Source organism: Anguilla rostrata, chromosome 7 (genome assembly GCF_018555375.3).
Source record: "Anguilla rostrata isolate EN2019 chromosome 7, ASM1855537v3, whole genome shotgun sequence".
NCBI lineage: Eukaryota > Metazoa > Chordata > Actinopteri > Anguilliformes > Anguillidae > Anguilla > Anguilla rostrata.
Window position 1 is genome coordinate 21,931,717 of NC_057939.1, and position 24,118 is coordinate 21,955,834.

Genomic DNA, 24,118 nt, shown 5'->3' on the forward strand with positions numbered 1-24,118 from the left:
CCTCCCACGCTGACACCCTCGCAGCTGCTGAGCTCCACGCCGTGATTCAGCAGGAGCAGCAGCGCTGGGGTTTATCCACTATAGCAGTCTGTCTGATGAGTGCACTCGAGCCCCGTGCTGGGGCAGTCTCACTGCGCTCTGATTACAGGGCTCTGACGCTGTCGCATTGGCTCATGATCTGGGACCGTGTTGAGCCACAAAGCGCCCCTGATGAACCCCCGTCCCGCCCAGCTTTTCCTCAGAAATGGGGGGGATAGGGAGAGAGGAACAGGTGTCCAGGGAGGAGGAAGGAGCCTGAGCTGCTCCGGTGATTATAATTGAGAGCACACTTTAAAATGAGGTACAGTACCTTACGTTCCCTTCCTGAGCTTGCCCGTCCTGCCTACCCTTCGGGCTCCTCTCGGGCACCTTGGCTTGTTCCGCTGATGAAATAAAGCCGTCTGGTGGCCAGACGCTCGGCTTTTACAAGGTCCATCTTCATGGTCAAAGAGAAAATATTTTAAAAAAGCACCGGCGAGTCGATAAACAGCAGGAGGGAGGAAACGGGCTCTCCGAATGTGAAGAACGCTAGGCCGGACTGCTGGCACACGCTGTTCAGTGTGCGGATGGGCCCCCGCGGTCTAGGAGGGAATCCAGACAATGCCTGTACCAACTGTTGCACCATAGAGCGGTGTGTAATTGCAGGGAGGAATACATTGCACCCCCTCTGGTCAACTAGAGAACTGCAGTCTGACCTCACTAGCTGTACATGATGTGAACTCCTCCAGCTTTAGTGCAGTGGTCAATAGGATAGTGTGGCTCTCGTTTGTATAACTTAGTTTAATGTTCGGCAGGGTAGTTCACAAAAGAGTCTGCGCTTCTTGCACTCGCCGTCTCTCCTGACTGTACCCGCTATACCCTTCCCTCTGGAGGGAATTACTGCTCTTCGCTCGCTGATCTTCGCACTTGTGTTTGTAGTGTGAGTTAGTCTGGATGAGCGGGACTACTGAAGGCCAGTAATGCGATGAGCCCAGAAGAGAGGCAGCCACACACCAACCCCTTTGGGTTGAGGCCCCGGCGGTGGCTCCCAGAGGGAATGGGCTCGTCAGTCACACTCCAGTATTTCTGGCTGCGGGCTTCCATCTCCCATAATCCCTGTGAAGCGCTCCACGGCTCTCCGCCTTTCGAGCGCTCCCCTCGGCCTAATTAAAACTCCGACCTGAACGATTGGTGGAAATGGAGCGTTTGATTTCCGGGTGACGGCTGTCAAATAAATGCACTTTAAATGCATTTATGCCAAGATGCCAACCAAGATGGTTGCATTGGTTGTTCAATGTCTTGACAGAGGTCTTAGGACCTGGCCCCTGCTTCGCAAAGCCGGATTTACTGAGTAAAACCCGGAACCCTCCCAAATTCGGAACATGGACTGAAGTGAAAAGAGTTTTACTCAGCACTGTTGTCCAACTAACTCAGTAATCCTGCTTCGTAAAATACCCCCTAGATGTAGAGGAAATAGGATCAGATCAGAAACTGTATGTGGGTATGAGGTATTAATTAAAGTCCCATCATCCCCAGCTTTGGAATGGACTGCGGAAGCCCCGTCTGAACACACGGTGATGCAACTCCGGCTCCTCTTCCCCGCCGTTCAGCTGCTTTCCCATAAATCCCCTGCCCTCTGTTGTTTTCTATACACAGTGTGTAGGTCCCTGTGATGTGGCTTGCGGCCAGACGACTGACTAACTGCTCTCTGGGAGGAGGGATTCATCTGCCACACACACAGCCTGCTCAGGCATTCCTTAGGACGTGATCCTCTGCGTTTCATAGTTAATGCATGAGCCTTTAAATGGAGATGCATCTGTGTGTTTATTTTTACGAACAGTGATATACAGTGAAGCTGTCGCTGCTGGCCCATTTTAAAATCAAACGCCTCGATTTTTCACGCCCCTGACGTTTTGGGTCTGCATCCCTCAACGAGTCTCTTACCCTCCTCACTTAAGGAGCAGGTAATTCGGGTCTTTCTCTACCAGAAAATGCCTGACGCGGAAATGTCGCTGCGTCCGAAGACCAGGGCTGTGTGTGAGGCGCGTCCTCGCTGTCGATTTGCTGCTGTCAGCAGCGACCTAAGGGCCCCGCAGGGACGAGCGAGCGAGCGAGGCTTCTCACGGCTGCCTTGGCAACCATGTCAGAATGGAGCGGTTCGGTCTGACCTTTGGTTGTGGATGGGGGGAGGGTGCGGTCGTGCAGCCCTGGTCCTGTTTTCCTACTTTGTGTAGCATTTCGGTTTTTCACAGTGAAACTTGAGTTCTGTGACGTCGCACAGCAGACACAATGATTAATAAGAGAGCGGGGTGTGATGGGTAAGGGGTGCAGGGTAAAGGGTGGGGGGTGATGGGTAAGGGTTGGGGTTGGGGGGTGAAGGATGAGGTGTGGGTGGTGATGGGTAAGGGTTGGGGGGGTGAGGGGTGGGGAGTGAAGGGCGAGGGATGGGCGGTGGAGGAAATGGGTTAGGGGTGGGTGGGTTCAGGGTGATTGGTAAGAGATGGGTGGTGATAGATAAGGGGTTGGGAAGGCCTGGGGGGCAGTGGATAAAGGGTGAGGGGTGGGGGGTGATGGGTTGGTGGTGGGGGGTGGGGGTGATGGGTAAGGGGTTGGAAAGGCCTGTGGGCAGTGGATAAAGGGTGAGGGGTTATGGGTAAGCGGTGGGCGGGGTCTCTGCTGCTGACTCAGGGTCGTGTAGCCGCCCTGTCGCTCTGCTCTGTGGCAGCATATGCTGAGGAGGAGTGGGGCAGGAGAGCAGCCTGCTGGGCCTGAGCTCTGCCTTCTGTTACACTGGCACAGCTCCCCCAGCTCTGACCCAGCACTGTGCGTGTGTGAGTGTGTGTGTGTGTGTGTGAGTGTGTGTGTGTGTGTGTGTGTGTGTGTGTGAGCGTGTGTGTGTGTGTGAGTGTGTGTGTGTGTGCGTGTGTGTGAGTGAGTGTGTGTGTGAGTGTGTGCTTGCATACATATGCGTCCATGTTTGTGTGTGTGAGTGTGTGCGTGTCTATGTGTGTGTGTCCGTGTGTGTGTGTGTTTGTGTGTATAAGTGTGCCTGCATGTGTGCATGTGTCCGTGTGTGCGTGTGTTTATGTGAGCTATGGCTGTAGAAGCTGTAGGCTGGTTAGATTGCTCCCTGGTGTGGGGAAAGCTTTTAGTGTGAACCGTTCCGCTGTGGGAGAAACAGAGAGCATGATGGGAAAGCTGATCAGGCAGATCTGACACCGTGAATCACCGCGTGGCAGGGAAATCACACTTGTGCGCTGGGGGAGGGCAGCGCGAGCCCTTGTTTGAGCCTCTGAAATGCAGTGTTTTGCCACAGCGTAGAGGCATTTAAGCGCATTTTCGCTTTTGGAACGTCAGCGCTTTACGCTGCGCCGCGCGTAGCCCCGGGCGATACGTCTCAATTGCAGTGCCGCGCGCGTTGTGCTAAATCTCGGTCCATGCAGGGTAATTAGCATGTGACTCTCCTCCCAGACTGACTCATAGGGAACTGGGAGAGATGTGGGCCTCTTCCAGATCCTCTCTCTCAGCCTAATGGAGCTGAAAGTGTTTGTGTCTGCATATGTGCTTGTGTGTTTATGTGCGTGTGTGTGTGTGTTTGTGTTTTTGCGCAAGCATGTCTACATGTGTATGTTTGGGTGTGTGTGTGTGTTTGTGTTTTTGCGCAAGCATGTCTACATGTGTATGTTTGGGTATGTGTGTGTGTGTGTGTGTGTGTGTGTGCACGCACCTGTGTGAGTGGATGCATGTGTGCGTTCGTGTGTGTCCATGTGTGCTGATTGCGTACGCATATGTTTGCGTGTGTGTCGTATCTTGATTTTTGTACCTGTATTTGTGCGTTGCCTGTGTGCACGTGTGTGTGTGTGTGTGTGTGTGTGTGAGACACTCACGCCCATTCGAACCCCAGCCGCATGGCCATCTAGCCCACGGACAAGCCGCGCGAATAACGGATCAGCGCCGTGCGTGCGGACGGTCGCGCTCTCCGAATTAGAGAGGCCAGAGAATCGGCCCGGCGGCACGCAGCCTCAGAGAGCGAAGTCCCCCGCGTCCGGAGGGAGGACGAGAGAAAAGAGAAACGGTTCGTCTCTCGGTGAATTTTCTCTCACACGGCGAGCAGGCGCCGCTCGAGCAGAGCCCGCGTGAGGCGTCCCGGCACCGCGGCCTCGTTACCCTCCTCCTCCTCCTCCTCCTCCTCCTCCCTTTCCCAGAAGCCCCGGGGGGGCGGAGTCACGGCGCTTACCGTAAGCGGGGGGGTGGGGCGGAGCATGGCGATCGAAGGCGAGGGGCTAAAAATAGCCGAGAGGCTCGGAGCTCGGTGTGGCGGCCCTGAGGACGGGCGCGCGGCCCTGACCTCCTCGCCGGTCGATGCGGGGGGTCGCCGCACAGGAAAAACAAAAAAAGGAACCGCTGAATCCTAACTCTCCCGCGTCAATACATTTATTCCCCCCCCCTCTCTAACCGGAGTCACGTTTGATATTTGTGAGGAAGTCGATGTGGTGTGTGTGTGGGGTTTGTATGGGGGTGGGTTGGGTGAATAAGCGTTGAGTAGAGGTTATTAAAAGCGCTTCCTCAGAAAACTCGATACAGCGCTAATGGAGCAGGTCCCGGAGGGTCACCGTGCACCTCGGCCGTCCCTGGCGGGTGAATAATGCTTTTTGCGGGCCGTGTCCACCTCTGTTAACGCCGTGCTGGCGCACTGTAAAATGAGGTTGTATATGGCGTTTGACGTCTGTTCCTTTTCTGGGGTCAGGGCGTGTTCCCTTTATAGCGGTAAGCTACGGGACCCGAAGGCCCTTCTGTGCGGTGTGATGAACTCCCAGTGACAACCCTGCTGTGCCAGGACTGCAGTTTTGGCCTCAGGTGTAATAAAATAGGTATGAGGCACAAGTGATGTCACCTTACCCTGCAGGTTCCTTTGAAGTAAGCATCTACCAATCATTGGAAGTGTTGTTCAGTATGTTGTTACTAACATACGATGTGATTGGTGGAGCTCTTATTTGAAAGTTGATAACCACAGAGTGACGCCAGCGTCCCTTCTGCTGTATTATCCCTGTTTCACCTTGTGATGTGAGGGTGACGCGATCGACTTGTCCCCCTGAACCCCTGACTACTGCTGCAGAGCTACTGCAGAAAGCCAATACTGTCCCCCCACCAGCAGAGGGCACATTTCAGATCAACTGGGCCTTTAAGCCACTTTGTAAAGACAACAGTGGTGATGACAACGATGGTGATGATAGAGTAGCAGCTTAATTTGACAGAACATGGAAGATTTAGGAGTTCATTCTTTTAGCAGGATTGGTTATTGAATTCTTAAGTATTTACTTACAAGAGAGGGTGGGAGGGGTGGAGTCACCCAAGGTGACCCGATGGATTGGCTGCTGTAATTCATCTACAGTAATGTACAGTAATCTACACCATCACCCCCCCCCCTCCCTTTCCCCCGACCCCCCCAAATGCCAAGCAGGAGCTTCTCTCTTCTTCAGCTCTCTGCTGCACTGTCATGTTACGCTGGGGAAAATGAAATGGTTTTTATTTGTCTAGCCTGGCGGCGCCTCTGACGTGTGCGCTCAGCTGGAGTTGAGGGTGCGAGAGCGGCGGGGGCGCGAAAGGTTGCAGCCGCTGCGCCTGTACCCATAATGAGGAGCTGCGAAGGTTCGGCTGACGTCTCCGGGGCAACCGTCCTGCAGGCTAGGGCACTCCCTGCCCCCCCACCCCCCACCCCCCCTTGCCCCCCACACCTGTTTGGTGCATCATGATCCACACTGAGTCCTCCACAGTCGCACATTTTCATTTCTCTGAAGAGGTTTAGGCTGCGACTTTAAATTCGCCCCCGTTAACAGTCGCAGATACCCAGGATCCGCAGGGTAATTAACGTGCTGCAAAGTGATGTCATGTCCCGCTGGGAGAAGTGGCCAAAAATTGAAAGCCGATTTGAGACGGAGGAAAACGCAGAGTCATAGCGCCGTAACTCCCAGACTGCGCGATGCGCCGTCAGCTTCCAGAGAACGGCCGGCGGGATGGAGATGGGAATCGCCGCTCCGAACAGCGCGTAGCCGTTTGGCACAGCGCGGGCTGCGCCGCTGCGCTTCGTCTTTTATGGAGCCGAACGCGAGCGCCGCTTCTCCTGCTCGCGTTCCCCATCTGCGCACGCAACGGGAACGTTCTGCCTGCTCAGTGTTTTTTTTGGGGGGGCTGCAGTCATTAACATTTTCATCTTTATTTTATTTTATTTATTTATTTATTTTTTTTTTTTTTTTACAGAATTTCCAAGCCCTTCCCAGACAGCCTGTTCAGATCAGTAAGAAGCAGTACATCCCAGGTAAGCACAGGGCCAGAGGCCATGCTACAGTGCCTGGGACAAACGTCTCAGCCGCAGAGAGAGAGAGAGAGGGAGAGTAGGGGAGAACAAAAGACCGAAATGGAGGAGAATGCATGGGGCAGTAGAGGTTATCTCTTGGCTTCTGTTTTCAGGCTATTAAAAGAAAAATATCAGAGATAGCTAATAGAGAAAGTAAAGAGGATTTTTCTATCGCATTCATATCTGTTGCATATTTATGGGGCCCGGGTAATGTGACTTTACTGCAGAGGAATTCTTTGGCTCGGCTTCATATCGGTAAGTCACACGTTTATTTGAAGCCAAGAAATACTTTCTCACTGTAGGACCTCAGAGAGAGGGATGTTCTCTACTGTACGTTTTACAAACGCTGATCCAATGAGGAAAAATTTTCTTCCACTCAGTTCTGTCTTCCCCAGCTGTCATTTGGAATTGGTTGCTTAATTACATTTCAGGCGCAAGTAAATTAGTATTGATGAAATTGTGTTTAATCAATCATTGTTTGGATGGATCCATAAATCGCTTGGATCCCAGTGTCTTCCCTCATCCGATTTTCCCAGCACACCTCTCCTGGGGATAATTCTGTTTAAATTCAGCCAGTTCAGGAAGTGCGCAGAAATTAAAATCATGAATTGAAAAATCCCAAGAGTACAGTCGGCTCATTTTTCACTTCATGAATTGGATTGCAGTTTGTCTCCTGTGCTGACTGAACTGAAATGGAATTGAGTGCAACCCTGCCTACGTTGCCCGCTGTGTTCTCTGGGGGTGGTCCTGTGGCCTTGTTTCACCTGGGCGGGGCCATAAACACCCTGTGGAGGGCATGGGCTGGAAGGGCGGTCTGGTTACCTCATCAGCGCAACACAGAATACCTGACAGCCTGCCGTCTGTCTGTCTGTCTATCTGTCTGGGGTGGCCTGAAACTCCACACACCACACACCACACCGACTGAATAGTTTAGGAGGGGAAGGGAGTAGTTCAGGGAATCTCACATGCGGTCTCACCCCAATCCTCTGCTCAAACGGGCCAGAGTACCCCAGCACCCGTCCCATTACTGACCCCAATCCTCTGCTCAAACGGGCCAGAGTACCCCAGCACCCGTCCCATTACTGACCCCAATCCTCTGCTCAAACGGGCCAGAGTACCCCAGCACCCGTCCCATTACTGACCCCAATCCTCTGCTCAAACGGGCCAGAGTACCCCGGCACCCGTCCCATTACTGACCCCAATCCTCTGCTCAAACGGGCCAGAGTACCCCAGCACCCGTCCCATTACTGTCCCCAATCCTCTGCTCAAACGGGCCAGAGTACCCCAGCACCCGTCCCATTACTGACCCCAATCCTCTGCTCAAACGGGCCAGAGTACCCCAGCACCCGTCCCATTACTGACCCCAATCCTCTGCTCAAACGGGCCAGAGTACCCCAGCACCCGTCCCATTACTGACCCCAATCCTCTGCTCAGACTGACTCTGGTACCATCAGAGCAACACTAGAGCTATCAGCCCGTCCGTTAATCTCCCTTAATTAATGTGACCCCCCCCCCCCCCCCCGCCCCCTGCTGTAGAAGCAGCAGCACATTGCACGGGGGCGTCTGTTTACGCCCACCGCGCAAACGATGGCCGTCGCTTTGACGGATCGGGCTGGCTTCGCGGCCCAAAGTTTGGCGGCTGTCCCAGATTGGTCAGCAGCATGAAGCATCATCGCCGCCCAAAGGCCAGTGGAGATTTATACCGAGAAGCTCAGGAAATACGTTCTCTGCATACATTTTTTTTTTCAGTCCTCACAAGAAGGGAGCTTAATTATTTTTCTGCGCGTAATTTGAGAAAAGATGTCCCCTAGTTAACTCTGCATAGGAGACGTATTTATAGAATCGTCCAATTAATTACCGCACACGTGAGGGAACTTCTTGCGAACCGGCTGGATCTCAAGTGGCTTGAGTTGCTAATCGGATCGTTTGGAACGGGCGGTTGGTCCAGTTTGTGAAAGGAGAAGCTTCTGCTTTTGGGAACTGAGGTTCTTAGAACTTTATTTTATTCTTTGAAACTGATTTCAGCTTATATTTCTCGCGGTGTTTCGTACTCAGACGAGAATAAGGTCTGCGGCACTCTTTCATATGAGCTGCGCTGTGTCAAGGTTTCGACTGAAATGCAGCTCAATTAATAGCTTGATTTTTTGGGGGAATTTTGGGAAATGGTGTAGCGTCTTGTATCGATCTTCATATGAAATGTTAACCCTCATGAGCGAGCAGCTTTCCTGTTTGCAGTGGGCTGCAGTTTTTCAGTCTCTTATTTTTCTTTCGCTTTGACATTGAGGTGTAGATGGGTCTGCAGTCTAGCCAGGCTGAAAAAAGTAATGTGTGAAGTGTCCATGTTTTCAGGGTCCCTGTTAAGTTTATGGTTGCTCCTGACCGTGAGGTAAGGTCTGTCGCTTTTCTGGCGTCGCGGTTCTGAGCTCAGTCTGTTTTGTTCTGCAGGAAAGCAGGCGGAGGTGGTGACGGTTCATCCGCGCGACATGTTCATACCCCAGGAGGGCCGCACCTTTTTGGCCGCCGGTAGGTCAAACTCTCTCCCCCCTTGCTACTGTCCCCACGTTGTGCCAAAAACTGCCCTTGAAGGGAAATCTCAAGGCTGCGGATTTCCCTGCTTCTGGGATGCTAATGCGGAGCATAATAAATTATGCCATAAATCACAACGTCCTGGCATTGCAAGCCTGGCAGTCTGTTCAGATTAAGCTTGAAGTGACTGCTCGGTGGCTACGGCTTGCTGTTGAATACAAATCCGCAAATGAGTAACTCTGGAGACGTGAACTTTTAACGCGTTACCTGGGTGGCCATTATGGCCATGACTCACAATTGCGTGGCCGTCACCGGTGTGGTTAGTTCGCGAGCTAATATTTAAATAGCTTAATTGGAGTGAAAAGGCTTTCTGTGTGGACATGCGAAATGGAAATTTGCATACACGGCGTGGTTAATATGAAATTTTTTTTTCTTGTAAGGACAGTTTGTCCCAAAGCAACACTGGCAGACATCAGACATCAACTCTTAAACTTTGGAGACATATGGGTTTAGGGTGCTGTGGGGGGGGAGGGGATTACATAGACAGCATCTTTGGGAGGGGAGAAAGGGGGCGACGGGGCCGGGGACAAAACCGAGCCTGGATGCTGGTCACCATGGAAACGACCCGACCTGACCTCAGCGGGCCCTGGAGGACGCTGTCACTGTGACGTCATCCCACTCGAGGCAAGCCCCACTCATGTCCGTCCCTGCATGAAGCGGCATAAGAACAGAGGCTCATCTCTTTTGTGTGTGACTCGTAAAGAGCACGCCCTCTGAGTGGTGTACTTGTGGTCTCCTTCATTAACGATGCTTTGTATCTCGCAGACACTATTTTTAGCGGATGCTATGCTGGCAGATTGCTTTCATCCAAAGAGATTTACAGTATATCATCGCATGCGTTTTTAAGCTTGTGTTATCCCCTGCGTTCAAACCCACAACCGTCGCATTGTCAGTGCAATTCACCAGCGGCCATTTTGAAGTGGTTCAGTGCTAGCGTTGGCACGGCAGACCCCCACAGGCGTGAGTTAGGGACGCAGGTCTCCACTGCTTTTAGGGGTATCGCTCCGTTCAGAGAGCTGTGCCTCTCAGCCAGGGCTTCTGATAAATACCTGCGATGGACAGAGCGCGCTCCCGGAGAGGCCGCGACACGACAAGAAGAGCTCCCGCCCCGGACCCCGCCTCCCGCCTCTGTCTCGCCCTATCCCGCGGGTTAAATCGGGCTCACCGGGCTACAAAGAGGGGCGTGTCCTAAGGCCCCGTCGCAAAGGTCAAGGGTCGCAGCTCCGGTTGCTCCGAAGCGCTCGTGTTTTATCACCCGTTTCTTGTCGAAGGCGATGTGGAATGTGCTAGAGTTTCATCTGCATTATTGATGACGCGCCGCGTGTCTATCTTTGGAATGATTTTGAATCGATGCGAGGCTGTTCAGCGGTGTTTTAACGCGCAGACTTACGGGCTGGGGCTTTTACAAGCTCGTATCGGATTGGCCGCCAAGTCAGTCCCTGTATTTTCTCATGGAAGGACCCTAGCTCTGCGATACGCGATCTGACTCATGAAATATAAATGGCGGTATAATTTTAGAAACGCGCTTTATTAAAAGTAAACAGAGCCCTCCATCCCATTTTATGCACAGCGGAATAGTCCGCGTGAGGCATTTTTTTTCTTTCCGTGGCCGATTTAATTACTCGGAATAGGAAATCAATTTCCCCTTTCAGTTTGATTTATGTGCATGATCTCACAAAATGTTCACACAATGATGTGATCTCATCGGAAGCGTGAGTGGTGTTAACAGTAGAAAGCCAACCTGAGTGACGTGCCTAAATGACAGAACAGCTCATTCTGACTGGTCCTCCTGGCTCCAAGAGACACTTTTCATATTTATGTATTAAATAATTAATTTATTTATACACACACACACACACACATACGTATACTTAGATATCTTGGGTGGAGGACAGATGCAAACAACGTCTTGTCAAAACGGCAAAGCTTTCAGTGATTCTCAGACCCTGTTCTATTACTCTAAGATTCTGTACAGAAGTGACACTGAGCGTTCGTATGCGTCACACCCTCAAAGAGAGTCATTAGTTCTGACATTACTGTGCACTATTAAGGATCATTTGTCATCTGCGCAGAAGCAGGAGAGGAAGGCCCCGCTGTGGGGGCCGCGGAGATGCCTGAGCAGAATGAGGCGGCGCTGGTGCGATTAATGTCGGCGGTGACTGAGTGTGCCCAGGTGGGAGTGGGCAAGTGACTCACCCCCCCACCCCAGGAATGATGGGATAATGACTTTCATCTGACAGACACACAGAAGATTAGTGTTCCCTCCGGAGGGAGGCTGTTTAAAGGGGTGCGGGCGGGCTTTTGGGCACCTGTATCTGGCACTCCAATGGCTGCCCTCAGAGTTACGTGTAGGTTTTACGTGTGCTTCATTCGGTGGACACTGGTATCCTGGCTGACTTACTGAAGCGCTTTGAGCTTTGGTATGACATGACAGCCTTCTATGTCAGGGCTCAACGCTAACATTTTTTTCCAAGGAGCACATGTGCTCCTCAGCTGAAAAATTTGGGAACACACTAATGCATCCAAATTCTTGTATGTTTTTTCCAATTTGAATTTTTTCCAGTCAGCACACGTCAGTTTTCAGGAGCAAATGCAGATGCAGGAAACTGCATGTATTAGCAGTAGTCATGTAGTTTGCTGAGGGAATGGGGGGGAGTGATATCGTTTCCGCCCCGCTCACGCTTTCCCAGAGTTTTACATGCGGGTTTTGTGAGGTGAACATGCGCGTGGTTGTTATTGGCCTGTTTCAGAAGGCACCGGTGAGCGCTGCAGGGTGACCTGGATTGGACCGTGTCAAATCCTAGGTGGACCGCTGCAGTTATTATGAGAATAACTGCACCACACGCGAGTACTTTCAAATAAGACCCGCCTTTACTCAAGTACAGTACGTGAAATGCACTGGTAGCTTTATGGGAGTATTTGTTTAGCTCACCTGGTGTCTTCAGATTGCCAGCTGTCAATAACAATTCTGCCACTGCTGTGCCAGGCTGTGCCAGGCACAGTGCCTCTCCAGTGTCAGTCTGTGCCAGTCAGTGTGCCTCTCCTGTGTCAGTGTGTGTCAGTCAGTGTGCCTCTCCAGTGTCAGTCTGTGCCAGTCAGTGTGCCTCTCCAATGTCAGTGTGTGCCAGTCAGTGTGCTTCTCCAGTGTCAGTGTGTGCCAGTCAGTGTGCCTCTCCTGTGTCAGTGTGTGTTAGTCAGTGTGCCGCTCCAGTGTCAGTCTGTGCCAGTCAGTGTGCCTCTCCTGTGTCAGTGTGTGTCAGTCAGTGTACCTCTCCAGTGTCAGTCTGTGCCAGTCAGTGTGCCTCTCCTGTGTCAGTCTGTGCCAGTCAGTGTGCCTCTCCTGTGTCAGTCAGTGTTCCTGTTGTACACTGTGGCTTGTGGAGTTGAAAATATGTGTGGGAGAGCAGGTAGGGCAATTTAATCATAATGATCTTTAGCTCAGCATAGTCATGTCTTCATATAATTCACAAATGAGGTAGATAGCATTTTTCGCATGTCTGCTATAAGTTCTTGCCCTCGTACCGAGCTTCTCTCTCTCACACACGAAGGTTTTCTCAAATAACATCCCATCACATAAGCATTAGTTTTGCATATATTCCCTCAAGCAAGAATTTTACTGGGGATATTTCAAACAACTGCTACACTAGTATTTTCATAATCATAAGGTTGTGCTTGCACGCTCATCTTTTGGCTGAGCTCACATAACATTTTTATTGGCTGGTTATAAAACACTCTGGTTTTATAAAGACTTATATACGCAAGACGTGCAGCCTGATTCTGCATGTTCCATTGGTCCCATTATCTTGCTGTATCCTGTCCTGCTCACGTCTTTCTCAAAGACACAAAGTTTCAACCTGAATTTTTCCAGCAACAGAAGACACACTGATTTATATTAATAAAAGTACGATATTAACGTAAATGGGTCTTTGGCATGGCGGTGCATCACCCCACATAGCAGTTTCCCCCACTACACACCAGGCTGTGGTCAAAATAATGGCAATTATTAATTTTCTTTGTGAAGAAAGGCCTGGATTCATTTGGATTGAAATTAATGCTACTTATACAGTACATGTCTAGACATGTGTTGAAACTGATAGTAATGAAACATACGGCAAGCCTTCCCGCAGTTTTCACACCTGAAACAGAAGGCTGTTTTAGACAGCCAGGAACCCTGGGGGGGGGAGAATGTTCGCCCATCAGCAGGCAGTCACAGCTAGAGCCTGGGGGACAGTGCATCCTGATCCCAAACTCTGAACAAGGCTACAGGCCGGCAGCACACACAGTATCAAGTGGTATCTTTCACCCCAGGATGACCCTTTTGCCTTATGTTTAACAATCACGGAATGGGCAAAAAGGAAAATAAAATTAGAATTGAACACCCTGCATCAAAATTCTGCCGGTTATTTTACAGGCAAGGGAACTGATGCAATCACTGTGTGACAGCAATCTAGACTCTGGGTTTCAGCGGTCTTCCCCTTTTTAAAAACAAATCAACTCAAACAAGCGGACCTTCAATAATCTAGGCGGGGACCGAGGCAAGGACCATAGAAGGACCTGACCAGTTTAGATCTCAATGCCTCATTATCATCAGAAGGTTTATAATCATGATGTCTGTCTGGATTTCAGCCATCAAAAGATTGTTAAACGATTTCTCCCACAAGCCAAGGTAATTTTCCTAAATATAACCCTTTAGCCTCTCCCTGCCGGGCTGTGTTCTGTTCTCTTCTTCCCAAAGCTGCATCACTGATATAGGACTATTCAAAATTTTTGAGTGTGAGTCTCTGCATTAACCATCTCAGGGATAATGGATGCAGAAGATATTAACATTCTGTGCCTGTACTGAAGTTTGGATGAAAGCAACCTGTTTCCCAAACACATCCATGATGTTATTGATGGTGACAGTGATTTTGACAATGATTATGAAGGTGCTGATGATGATAATAATGATCATTATGAAGGTTCTGATGATTATGATGATGACGATGATGATGATGATGAATATGTTGATGATCATGATGTTGATGATGAATATGTTGATGATAGTGATAATCATGAATATGTTGATGATGATGATGATAGTGATAATCATGAATATGTTGATGATGATGATGATGAATATGTGGATGGGGATGATGAAGATGTTGATGATGATGACAATTAATATGTTGTTGATAATGATGAATATGTGGATGTTGATGGTGAATGTTGATGATGAATATGTGGATGATGATGGTGAATATGTGGGTGTTGATGATGAATATGTGGATGTTGATGATGAATATGTTGATGATAGTGATAATCATGAATATGTTGATGATGATGATGATGATGATGATGATGATGAATATGTGGATGAGGATGATGAAGATGTTAATGATGATGACAATGAATATGTTGTTGATAATGATGAATATGTGGATGTTGATGATGAATATGTGGATGATAATGATGATGAATATGATGATGATGATGATGTGCTTCCCCCTGTGCCCCAGACTTCTGCCAGGTGGAGCTGCGCCTCCTGGCTCACCTGACCTCTGACCCTGAGCTGCTGCGGCTCTTCCAGGACCCGGATGCAGACGTCTTCTCCATGCTGGCCTCACAGTGGTGAGGGAGGCTTCACTTCCTGTGTTCCTGCACCTCCTGCACCACCCTAATGTACTGTCCCTTTAGTTCTGCCTGAGCTGCAGAGGCTGAGCTGGGCATACAGCAGCTCAAAAAATAAGAGGAAGCTCATTGTGCTGAGTTGCGAATGCAGGAGAAATCAAGTTGTCGTGAAAATAGGAACAAGTAATTCTGCACACTGCAAATCAAAAAGCATAAGACGTACTAAAATATACTAGTTGCAAAAATCTTTCATTCAATTTATTACACCCGAGCCCAGGAAATAAAAAAGTAGTGCAACAGCACAGCCAGTGCATGGAACTGCTGAGGTTTCATACAGAATACCTGGGGCTTTATGTCCTCTTGTGGGGTTTGATTAGAGCGCACAGCATTAGGCTGTGTTTCTGCATACAGCTCTCCTTTCACGCCAGGGTTCTCCCGGGGTCTTGATCGCTCTGTCTGATTGGCTCTCCTACCTTCCCCATCCCGCTCCACCTTCCAAAACCCACCACATGGGCTCTTCTACCTTCCCCATCCCACTCCACCTTCCAATACCCACCACATGGCTTCTCCTACCTTCCTTATCCTGCTCCACCTTCCAAAACCCACCACATGGGCTATCCTTCCTTCCCCATCCCACTCCACCTTCCAAAACCCACCACATGGACTCTCCTACCTTCTCCATCCTGCTCCACCTTCCAAAACCCACCACATCATGTCCACTGCCCCCTGCATACCCCGCCCTGCCAGTGTCACTGTAGTACTTAGTATATTTAAATGAAAAAATAAAACATTAAATGGTAGTGAAAAAATTAAGAAAATGAAAGAGAAAAGTTAATAACATCTTCTGATAGCATCTGTTCCTTTAAAAAACAGCAGAGAGTAAAGAATTTTAATTTATCCCTTGCTGTGGCAACAGTACAGCAAATTATCTGGCCATATTTAGAGGTAGAGAATGCTTTAAAATCTCTCTCTGCTTCTCCCTCCGTTTCTCTTTAATATCCCCAGTCCTGTCAGATCTGCGCCCACCCGTGGAGGGGGCGTGTTCACAGTGTCAGCACCCTGCCGTTCTCTCACTAGTGTGTGGGGTTCAAGCAGCTAGCAGATCTGAAGCTCCTCACTGCAATTCGCCCCTTACAGGGTGCAGGGTTTTTACCTGCTCCTGTCCTCAAATCACCATGTGCCACACGGCTATGGTGGCTATGTTTATTAAACCATAGAAATGATGAAACGTCTGTGGTTTAATAAAACCATAGACGTTCTGTGGTTTATATGTGTGGTCACGTTCCGTCCCGGAGCACTGGCGACCGCTTGGGCGTGGTTATGACCGGCACCGCGGTCGGCTTTCGCTCGCGCGGCGGGCCTGAGGGAGCCTGCGGTCGGCGTGTAGGCGCCCGGGTGACGCGAAGCCTCCGACCCGGCCCTCACCCTCCCTGTGACAAACGCGTCACAGCCTGTCAGGGGGCTAGCGCTCATCTTAGCCGCTGCCTGCTAAAGCAGCAGTGCCACAGTGCGGGTCTGCGTTGGATTTAGCATTCACGCACGCAGGGCCCCTAAGCAAGTCCGCTAGCCCTCGGTGCAGCCCCGTCCGAAGCTCCTCCATCTCTCTGTAGCGCTGCACTTACTGCAGCTGTATTGTGAAGAGCAGTCCGCCGTCAAGAGGATTTGCTCTTAGAGCCGGCTCGAGAAGGCATCGCATTTCAAAACGGCGCACGCTCGGCAGTCGGGTTGTCATGGCTACCACCGCTGCAGCCGTTGGAGAGGAGAGCGCGCGCGTTTCTCCCCCGGTTTCTCGCTGTCGAAGCCCGGAGGCGGCCTCCTCTGTGGTAATTACCTGCCCAAATTGTGTGGGGTGCGCTCGGCCTTTCTGCAGCGGGAAGCCAGAGGCGCCTCTGGCAGATCTCCCTCCCCGCTCTGTCAGCTTCCTCCCCCCCCCCCCGTTCCGCCCAGTAACCAGCCATACCGCTGGAGCGGGGAGCTCCACTGCAGAGCTGATGTTAAATTGGCTCTTCCTCCTCCTCCTCCCCTGGTCCTCCTCTGGTGAGGCGGACAACAGGAGGAGGTGCGGGGAGTCCTGCTGTGTTTGGTGGGCCTGACCTCCACCTATTCCCCCTGGTGCTTTGGCATGTTGTATTTATGCTGCTGCACGCCTGTGTGAAGGGGTCAACTTCCTGTAGCCATCTTGCATATAAAGACCTATCTGCTGCCAAGCTCTTTCAGGTGTTAGTGTCCTGTAGCTAGGCTCTGTTCAGGAAGGGTCAGCCATTTTTTTTTTTTTTTTTTTGGTGGTTGTGGCACGGGGGTTTTTTATGTTCTCAATATCAGCTCTAATTTTCTCTCTCTGTGGGTGAGAGAATTACACTGTTGGTCTGGGTGGCAAACACAAGCTCTGATGAGTCTGCTCTCTGTGTGTCAGTGTGGGAGGGGGGCGGGAAGGCGGGGGGGTCTGGGGAGTCAGTCTTCCTCATCCTCATGTGCCACAGGCTGCCCTCACATCCAATCAGCAGAGAGCACCGCTGCCAGCCTGTACACCCGCTGTGTTCCTGTGTGGAGGTAGTGACAGAGACAGAGTCACCGTGAATGAGAGAAATCAAGGCGTAATCTGACCCTTTTTCCTGATCTCTATAATTTTAACTGCGGCAATTTATATCCGCTCACGAATCTTAGGTATTTTTAGGTACATTTTCTGTTTGTTTATCTTGATTTAAAAAGAGGCGCCCGTAGCGGATTCTTTTAGCGGACGCTGGCAGGATGTCGTTGCTGTTGATGTACATGCAGACACACGGACACGCGCTCACAGGTCGATATTCCCTACGAAGCCCTGTCACAGGTCCTGCTGACTCAGCACTCCTTCTTCATGGAGGTGCACTGAATAACGAAGAGAGAGAGGATGAACAGTACGAGAGCAGAGAAAGAGAGAGAGAGAGAGGCTGAGGAACTGGCCGTTCTAAATGGGGACATGCGGAGGAAACATTTTGCAAAAATCCCAAAACGATTATACATCAGGGAAAAAATTGTGGTAAATCCATGAAAAAAGGAAAAGGACACGTGACAAGAAAAAGACAGCGATGGAAAGAGGAGAGAAAGTGCTTTTTGGAAAACTGACATTTCGAAAATCTTTATTAAACGAGTAGCTCCCAATTGACACCTAATCTTGTATCACTTTACACTTAACTGTGTAAAAAGGTTACAGGATATTATTGATCATTTGGATAGATAGATAGAATGAGAGAGAGAGTGAGATAATGTGTGTGTGTGTGTGAGAGAGAGAGAGAGAGAGAGAGAGAGGTATGTAAGTGCAGCCATTGTAAGCTCTGAATGTAGGCTGTGCAGTAAGTGAGGAGCAGGGAGATTGAGGGCAGGTCAGAGTGCAGCCGATAGCTGTGTGTGGACTCCTGGGAGGTCAGCGAGCTCTGCTCTCACGATCCGGCCTACACCTTCAGCCCCTCACGCAGCGCCCAAGGGGAGGGGTACCCCACTGCACCATGGGAGAGATCCCCAAACGACATTCAGCCGTTTCTCTAGACTGAGAGCAGTGCTGTGGATCACTCATTCCCTCTGCCGCGACCTAAAGCATGGGCACATCCTGTATATTTCTATGGTTAAATAAAACCATAGAAATGATAAAACGTCTGTGGCTTAATAAAACCATAGATGTTGTGTGGTTTAATGAGAAGAGCTGTGAACATTGCGAAGCCCGGCACGGTAGGGAGCTGTGCTGGACTCTGCAGCCTTGATTGGGGTCATTACGGAGGGAAGGATCAGAGCTCTTTGGGGGCGTCTCTGGATCCCTGGGTGCTCCCAGCTGCCGTGTGACCTCATGTCCGCCCAACTGTCACTGAGTCGTGGCCCCAGACTCCTCTGTCTGCCCCCCCACTGTACACCCATCCCTCCCCCGCACAGATCTTTCCGACCCCACCCCCCCCCAGGCCCCGGCGCTGTCGCTGGTGCTGAGTGCGCGCTGCTGGTCTGACGGTAATGCGATGTTACAGCTCCCGCGGCTCTGTCTGTCATTTCACCGCTACGCTGTCTGGGACCAGGGCTGGGTAATGCATGAGACGTAGCGCTCTCTATGTCCTGCTCTTTTCTCTCTCCACCTCTCTATTTCCGTCTCTCTCTCTGTCCCTCTCTCTGTCTGTCTCGTGGCGGGGTCTGCAGACGTGTCACAGGCGGGTCAGGGGGCCTGCAGCGCGGGTCCGCCCTCCCCAGACTCCCTGTCAGAGCCCGCGTGCGCTTCCAGGACTGATTTGTGCGGCTGGAAGAGCGGGCCGCACTCTGCCTGCTCGCAGGACTGAAAGGCCACGCGGCGGGGAGCGGGCGGGGGGTGGGCGGGGTCCTCCGAGGACACCGGTACAGGGGGAGCACCCCGGTCCAGAGGGATGCGGAGGGCAGCCCATCGGTGGGAGCGTGCAGCTGTAACGGGCACTACATGCCTATGCTATTTAGCGTTTCCATTAGCATGTAGTGTGCTTTAACACTGGGACCAAGTGCCACATGAGTCAGCATTGCGATGTAAATTGGGATTTTTTCAAATGATTTAATCTGCGTTTATGCCATGTTTCTGTCTTTGCATGACTTTGCCTACATAGCTGTACTGCAAGTGCCTTCATTGTTGTAATTCTAAAATTGCACTTAGAAAACTTCATTTTTCTAAGTGTAAAAAGTTTTTCTTGTTATTTTTGTTCTCCTCAAAGACACCCTCTAACTGCCACATTCGATGGTGTTTAACGTTGATAGCCAGTATGAATCTTTGTGTCTCTTCTCCAGGAGCCGCATTGACAGTAATTGCATAATGGCTGCATTTTGCATCCTGAAACTGATAGACTAAACTAAACTGATAGACTAAACAAATAAAAATGCTTGAATTCATAAACGTGTTGCTTTACTTTTGAGAGATATAGAAAATGCTCGCACACTGATATTAAACAAAACGTATGTCCACACTGAGGTTTAAGGAAAAATCTTCTCAAATATTTAATGGTCCATAGTGCTGTACAAAACAAATGTGCCACCAAATAGGGTGCGACAAAAGAAAGAAACGTTTCGGTAAGATGCCTTATTCAGTCTGCCATTTACTTTTGAGAGGAAATCCTTTTCAGCTCTGGCAGCAGTGTTAGCTTTAGCCTATAACACCGTTCACAGCTCTGCACAACAGCAGCAGCATAACTTTGGCAGCACTGATGTTTTCATCGGTGTTTATGCTATGATTTCATCCTGCCATGACTCTTTCAACATAGCAATGCTGCATATGCCTACCTTGTTATAATTATAGTGCCAATTTTGCGGATTTAGCCTACATGCTATTTACAGTTCCAGCTAGCACTATACGTAGCCTAATAGAGATTCCATGTGAGACTAAATTATTTATTTTTGAGAGGGAGCCATCTAATTTATCAAAAGAGCCACTCATCTAAGTTTTATTCCCATAAGGCACCTGCTTTGAGACTTAGTGTTTAGACTGCAGTAGTGGGCGCATCATGAATTTGGAAACATTTTTTCTAAAAAAATAAAAAAAAATACCTTGTGGAAATAGTCTACTTCAAACTCCTAAAAGTTTACAATAAATAGGCCACCAGTATGATTTTAGGAAGCTGTCTGCCAGACGGTTGATTGTTGTTGATCTGTAGCATTTTAGGCTACCTGTGGTTTGTCAGGGGCTGGGCAATTGGCCGTTATCGCTGTATGTGCTATAGGGATGAAGGACTGATGCTCCATCGGTGAACAGGAGGATGCAGAAGCTGTTTAGCGCGGTCTCTGGCCTGGCGCTCCCACTGCTAGGACCAGACCGTGGCTTTGCGGAGCGCACATTGTGTTAGGGGGTCTGAGGCATTTCTCCATGTCCTTCTGTGTGACGCGAGCGTTACTGTCCCCTCTCTCTGCTGCTCCCTGGTGTGCTGATGGGAGTATTTCACTGAATGCTCTGCCCAGAGGGATGGAGGGGGTATGGGGGCAGTTTGAAGCGGTTTGTCCGTGAAACTGGGACCGCCCCACTCTGTGTGAACGGCTCTCTCTCCCGGACCCTTCAGGAGCTGAGAATGATTCGGCTCAGACAGGCTGGTCGGCTTAGATGTGCCCTACGCCCCTGCTAGAGCTGTATGTGTGTGTGCGCGCGCGTGTGTGTGCACGTGTGGGTGTGTGTGTGTGTCTGTGTCTGTGTGTGTGCACATGCTTGTGTGTATGTGTGTGTGTGTGTGTGTGTGTGTGTGCGCGTGTGGGTGTGTGTGTGTGTGTCTGTGTGTGTGTGTGTGCATGTATGCGTGTGTGTGTCTGTGTGTGTGCACACATACATGTGCTTGGTGTATGTGTTTGTGTGTGTGTGTGTGTGCTAATGCATTTGCGCAAGTATTTGTGCGGGACACTGAACATGATTGTGGTGGAATGTATGCCTGTGTGTGGGGGGCAAGGGGGTAGAGTCAGGGCCTGTATGAGACAAAGAGTATTTGTGTGTGTGTGGGGTGGGTTATCTGTTTGTGGGTGACAGTGGGGGGAGGGGTGTCTGTGATTTTGGGAGGGGTTGTTCATAAGAAAGACTGTGTGTTTGTGTGTCTGGAGCTCCATTAACATTCTGGCCTCATACTTTAAAAGCTGACCTGAGTGATCAGCACTCCACAATAATCAACCACAGGGCACCAAAAAAATAGTAATTTCATATGAACACAGAGCATGCAGAGCAGACTCACACCTCCGTCACAGCTCCTTTTAACCCTTTAAGTTGTGACATCACAAATACATGATTAGAATGTTCTTAACTGAACATTCTAATGCTGATGTATCAATCACTACTAGTAACTGAAAGCAGTGGAGTTCTAGAACACTGACCTTTTTATAATCAAAGGGTTAAATTGTCTGATTGGTGCTGATATGGTGGTGGGAGGAGCTGTCTGACCTTGTGTACAGGCCCTGCCCTTCCCAGCATCTCACCAACACCTCCCTCTCTAGCAGGTCTGCTGGCACCTACCCTATTCCATCACACCCCCAACCAATACCCATTTATTTAGAACTTTTAAAGCACTCTGTTGCCAAGCCCCTGAGTACATCTCCACGTTATTGACTCTTTATATAACAGGAAAGAACCTTAGGTCAGCGAATAAAGAGCTTATTTTCAACCTCTGACCAATTTCAAAAGAAATGATTACCCAGCCTTCTTCGAGCTGGCCCTTTCGTTTTGGAAATCATTTGGAGAGAATCAGTGCTCCTCTGAAATATCTACTCTGAAAAAACAGGTCTTTACCCCTTTAAAAAGGCATTTTTCACCTTTTTTTAAATTAAAGCTCTCCTTAGTTTTCCTTTGGTTACTGGATTTCACTACTGCCACTATTTTTACAGCTGCCATACCACATTATTTTTTGTTTCATTTACTTTTTTTCTCTCTACTTGTCTTTTTTCTACTTTTTTCTTTTTATCTTAACTTTTTGTCTTATTTGGAAAATGCTTTGGTCATAATGTAAGAAATCGTTGAGTATTATAATGGTGAATATTTAGTAGTCATTGAGCATGCTCATTCCTCCTGGTGTTGCAGGAAGGGAGTCCCTGAGGACCGGCTGAACCCGGAAGACAGGGAGCACGCCAAGCGCATCGTCTACTCCGTGGTCTACGGAGCAGGTCCGGTTCCTCCCGCCGCTACCCACAGTGCACTTCACCTAGCCGCCCCGGGAAACGCGCGAGACAGCGGTAACGGGCACACGACGGGCACGGCTGCTGCGTTTCCCACTGGGGTTTAATCGTTGGGTACAGACCGCCAAGGAACTCTGCCCCACCTTGTCATTACCTGAGCGTTACAGCGTGCCGGGGGGAGGAGCCGACGAGGTGCTCCGCCCACCCAGTTATGACATCGCGCAGAACCGGCGCTGCCCACACCGCCCCCTACGCATCGGGACATGAATTGAGCTTTTCCAGAGCCTCAGCCCAGAGCCTCTTTCACCAGGGAGGACTTCAAAGGTCACGTGAAGCCTTTGACGATGTGGTCCCACCTTCCACGGGCAGCGCCTATGGAGGAGAGGCTTGCCTTCTCCATTACTGCTCCCATAAATCAGCGCTCGGCAGGGACACCATCGCTAGCAGACACGCTCGCGGCCATCAGTGAGAGCGGCGGGTCTGCGTTACCGCCCTCGCCGCGCAAACCAGATAAAAAAAGCACCTCTGCCGTGGCCTATTTAACTCCGAGAGGCTGGTTAGCCGGGAGAGAGCCGTTGATTGGTGTTGCCATTGGAGACCGTTTGAAAACCCGGGCCCCTGTGACCGTGGGCTCATAGGCAGACGGAGTGCGGCGCGTATTATAGCTGACACAACCGCTTCCCGTCTCCCGGGTGACCGCCGCGGCCCGTATTTCACGCATTAGCCGTTCCCTCAACCTGCTTATTCAATCAGGGGAAATCCTGCCGTTCCCTCAAAAGCACGTGAGAGCTGTCCCTCGAAAAACGGATTTGAACCTGTGAGTTGATTAGGAGGAGGTCACGCCTCAGGGACAGATCGGTTAGGCGGGTGGACGCTGCAAGCCTTCTGTTGCGGATAGGTGTAATTACAGGCCATGGTAAGGGGCCAAGATGTTGGGCCGGCCTTGCTGAGAATTCGAGGTTGACAGAGCAACGGACTGAGCGCGCTCGACCCCTCGAGAAAGCACGCTTTGTGATGAACGGTGATTTAAGGCCTGTTTTATTGCCTCTAACCCTTATAACCTGTTAGGAATTCTGTCTGAGAGCCTTTCTGCTGGGCCCGCACTGGTCATTGCAGCTGGTAACCAGGGGAGATGAAATGGCCTGACTGATGTAGTGTAAGAAAGTGGAGCGGTCCGTGGGCGGAATGATACACAGTCTCATTTGGGCGGATTACGGGCCGATCAATGCGTTTCGGTACGAGAGCTCCTCCTGGCTTTGTTCACACTGTCAGGATGCTGAAGAGCAGAATTCATAAATCCAAACTGCCCCCCTTTTAAGTGCTGGGAAGTGCAGGCCAAGCTGTTTTTTTAGTAGCTAGTCTTGTAAGACTGTAATCATGCACAATCCCTTTTTTGGTGGGGGGAGTTGTCAGATTCTTGGAAGAAAGAACCACAGACAAAGTGTTTTGAGATTGCCGGTGGTTACTGCGTTGCTCAATGCAATCAACTGGTACATGCGATGCTCGTCACAGGAGCTGAAAGTCTTGTCGTCTCACAAAAAATGGGGTCTAAGTCCAAGAAGGAATAAAAGATTTAGCGCCACACGCGTACTGAACCGAAATTGGAGATGACCTCCTTTGTTTTGTCGGAGCCGTCTGAAGGCGTCTCTTCTGAAATCGGAACGGCACTTCGACGGTAGCTCGGTGCACTGCGGAAGGAACTGAGAAAATGAATTTTTAAATTTAGCGTTGGTGTAGCGACTAGAAGGCAGGAAACGACTGAGAGGGAGAGGGAGAGAAGAAAGAAAGAAAGAAAGAAAGAACGAAAGCGAAGGCCCTTGATCAACGTGGGCAAATAGCCCTGCCGACTGCGCAGCCCGCTGCCATGGTTACGGAATACTCAATGGACTCCCGCTTTGGAAGACAATCGGAGTCAGGAGAATGAGAGGGGGCTGAGCGCTG

General features: G+C 50.3%; 1 protein-coding gene across 1 annotated transcript in view; it reads left to right on the top strand.

Moving 5' to 3' along the window:
• The window catches only part of poln (polymerase (DNA directed) nu), a 90,310-nt gene that overhangs the window by 50,883 nt on the left and 15,309 nt on the right, over nucleotides 1–24,118 (top strand). The window contains exons 19-22 of the mRNA XM_064343736.1: nucleotides 6,277–6,334; nucleotides 8,819–8,896; nucleotides 14,455–14,566; nucleotides 22,083–22,165. Coding sequence (XP_064199806.1) covers nucleotides 6,277–6,334; nucleotides 8,819–8,896; nucleotides 14,455–14,566; nucleotides 22,083–22,165 — 331 coding nt within the window. The remainder of the gene's footprint in view (nucleotides 1–6,276; nucleotides 6,335–8,818; nucleotides 8,897–14,454; nucleotides 14,567–22,082; nucleotides 22,166–24,118) is intronic.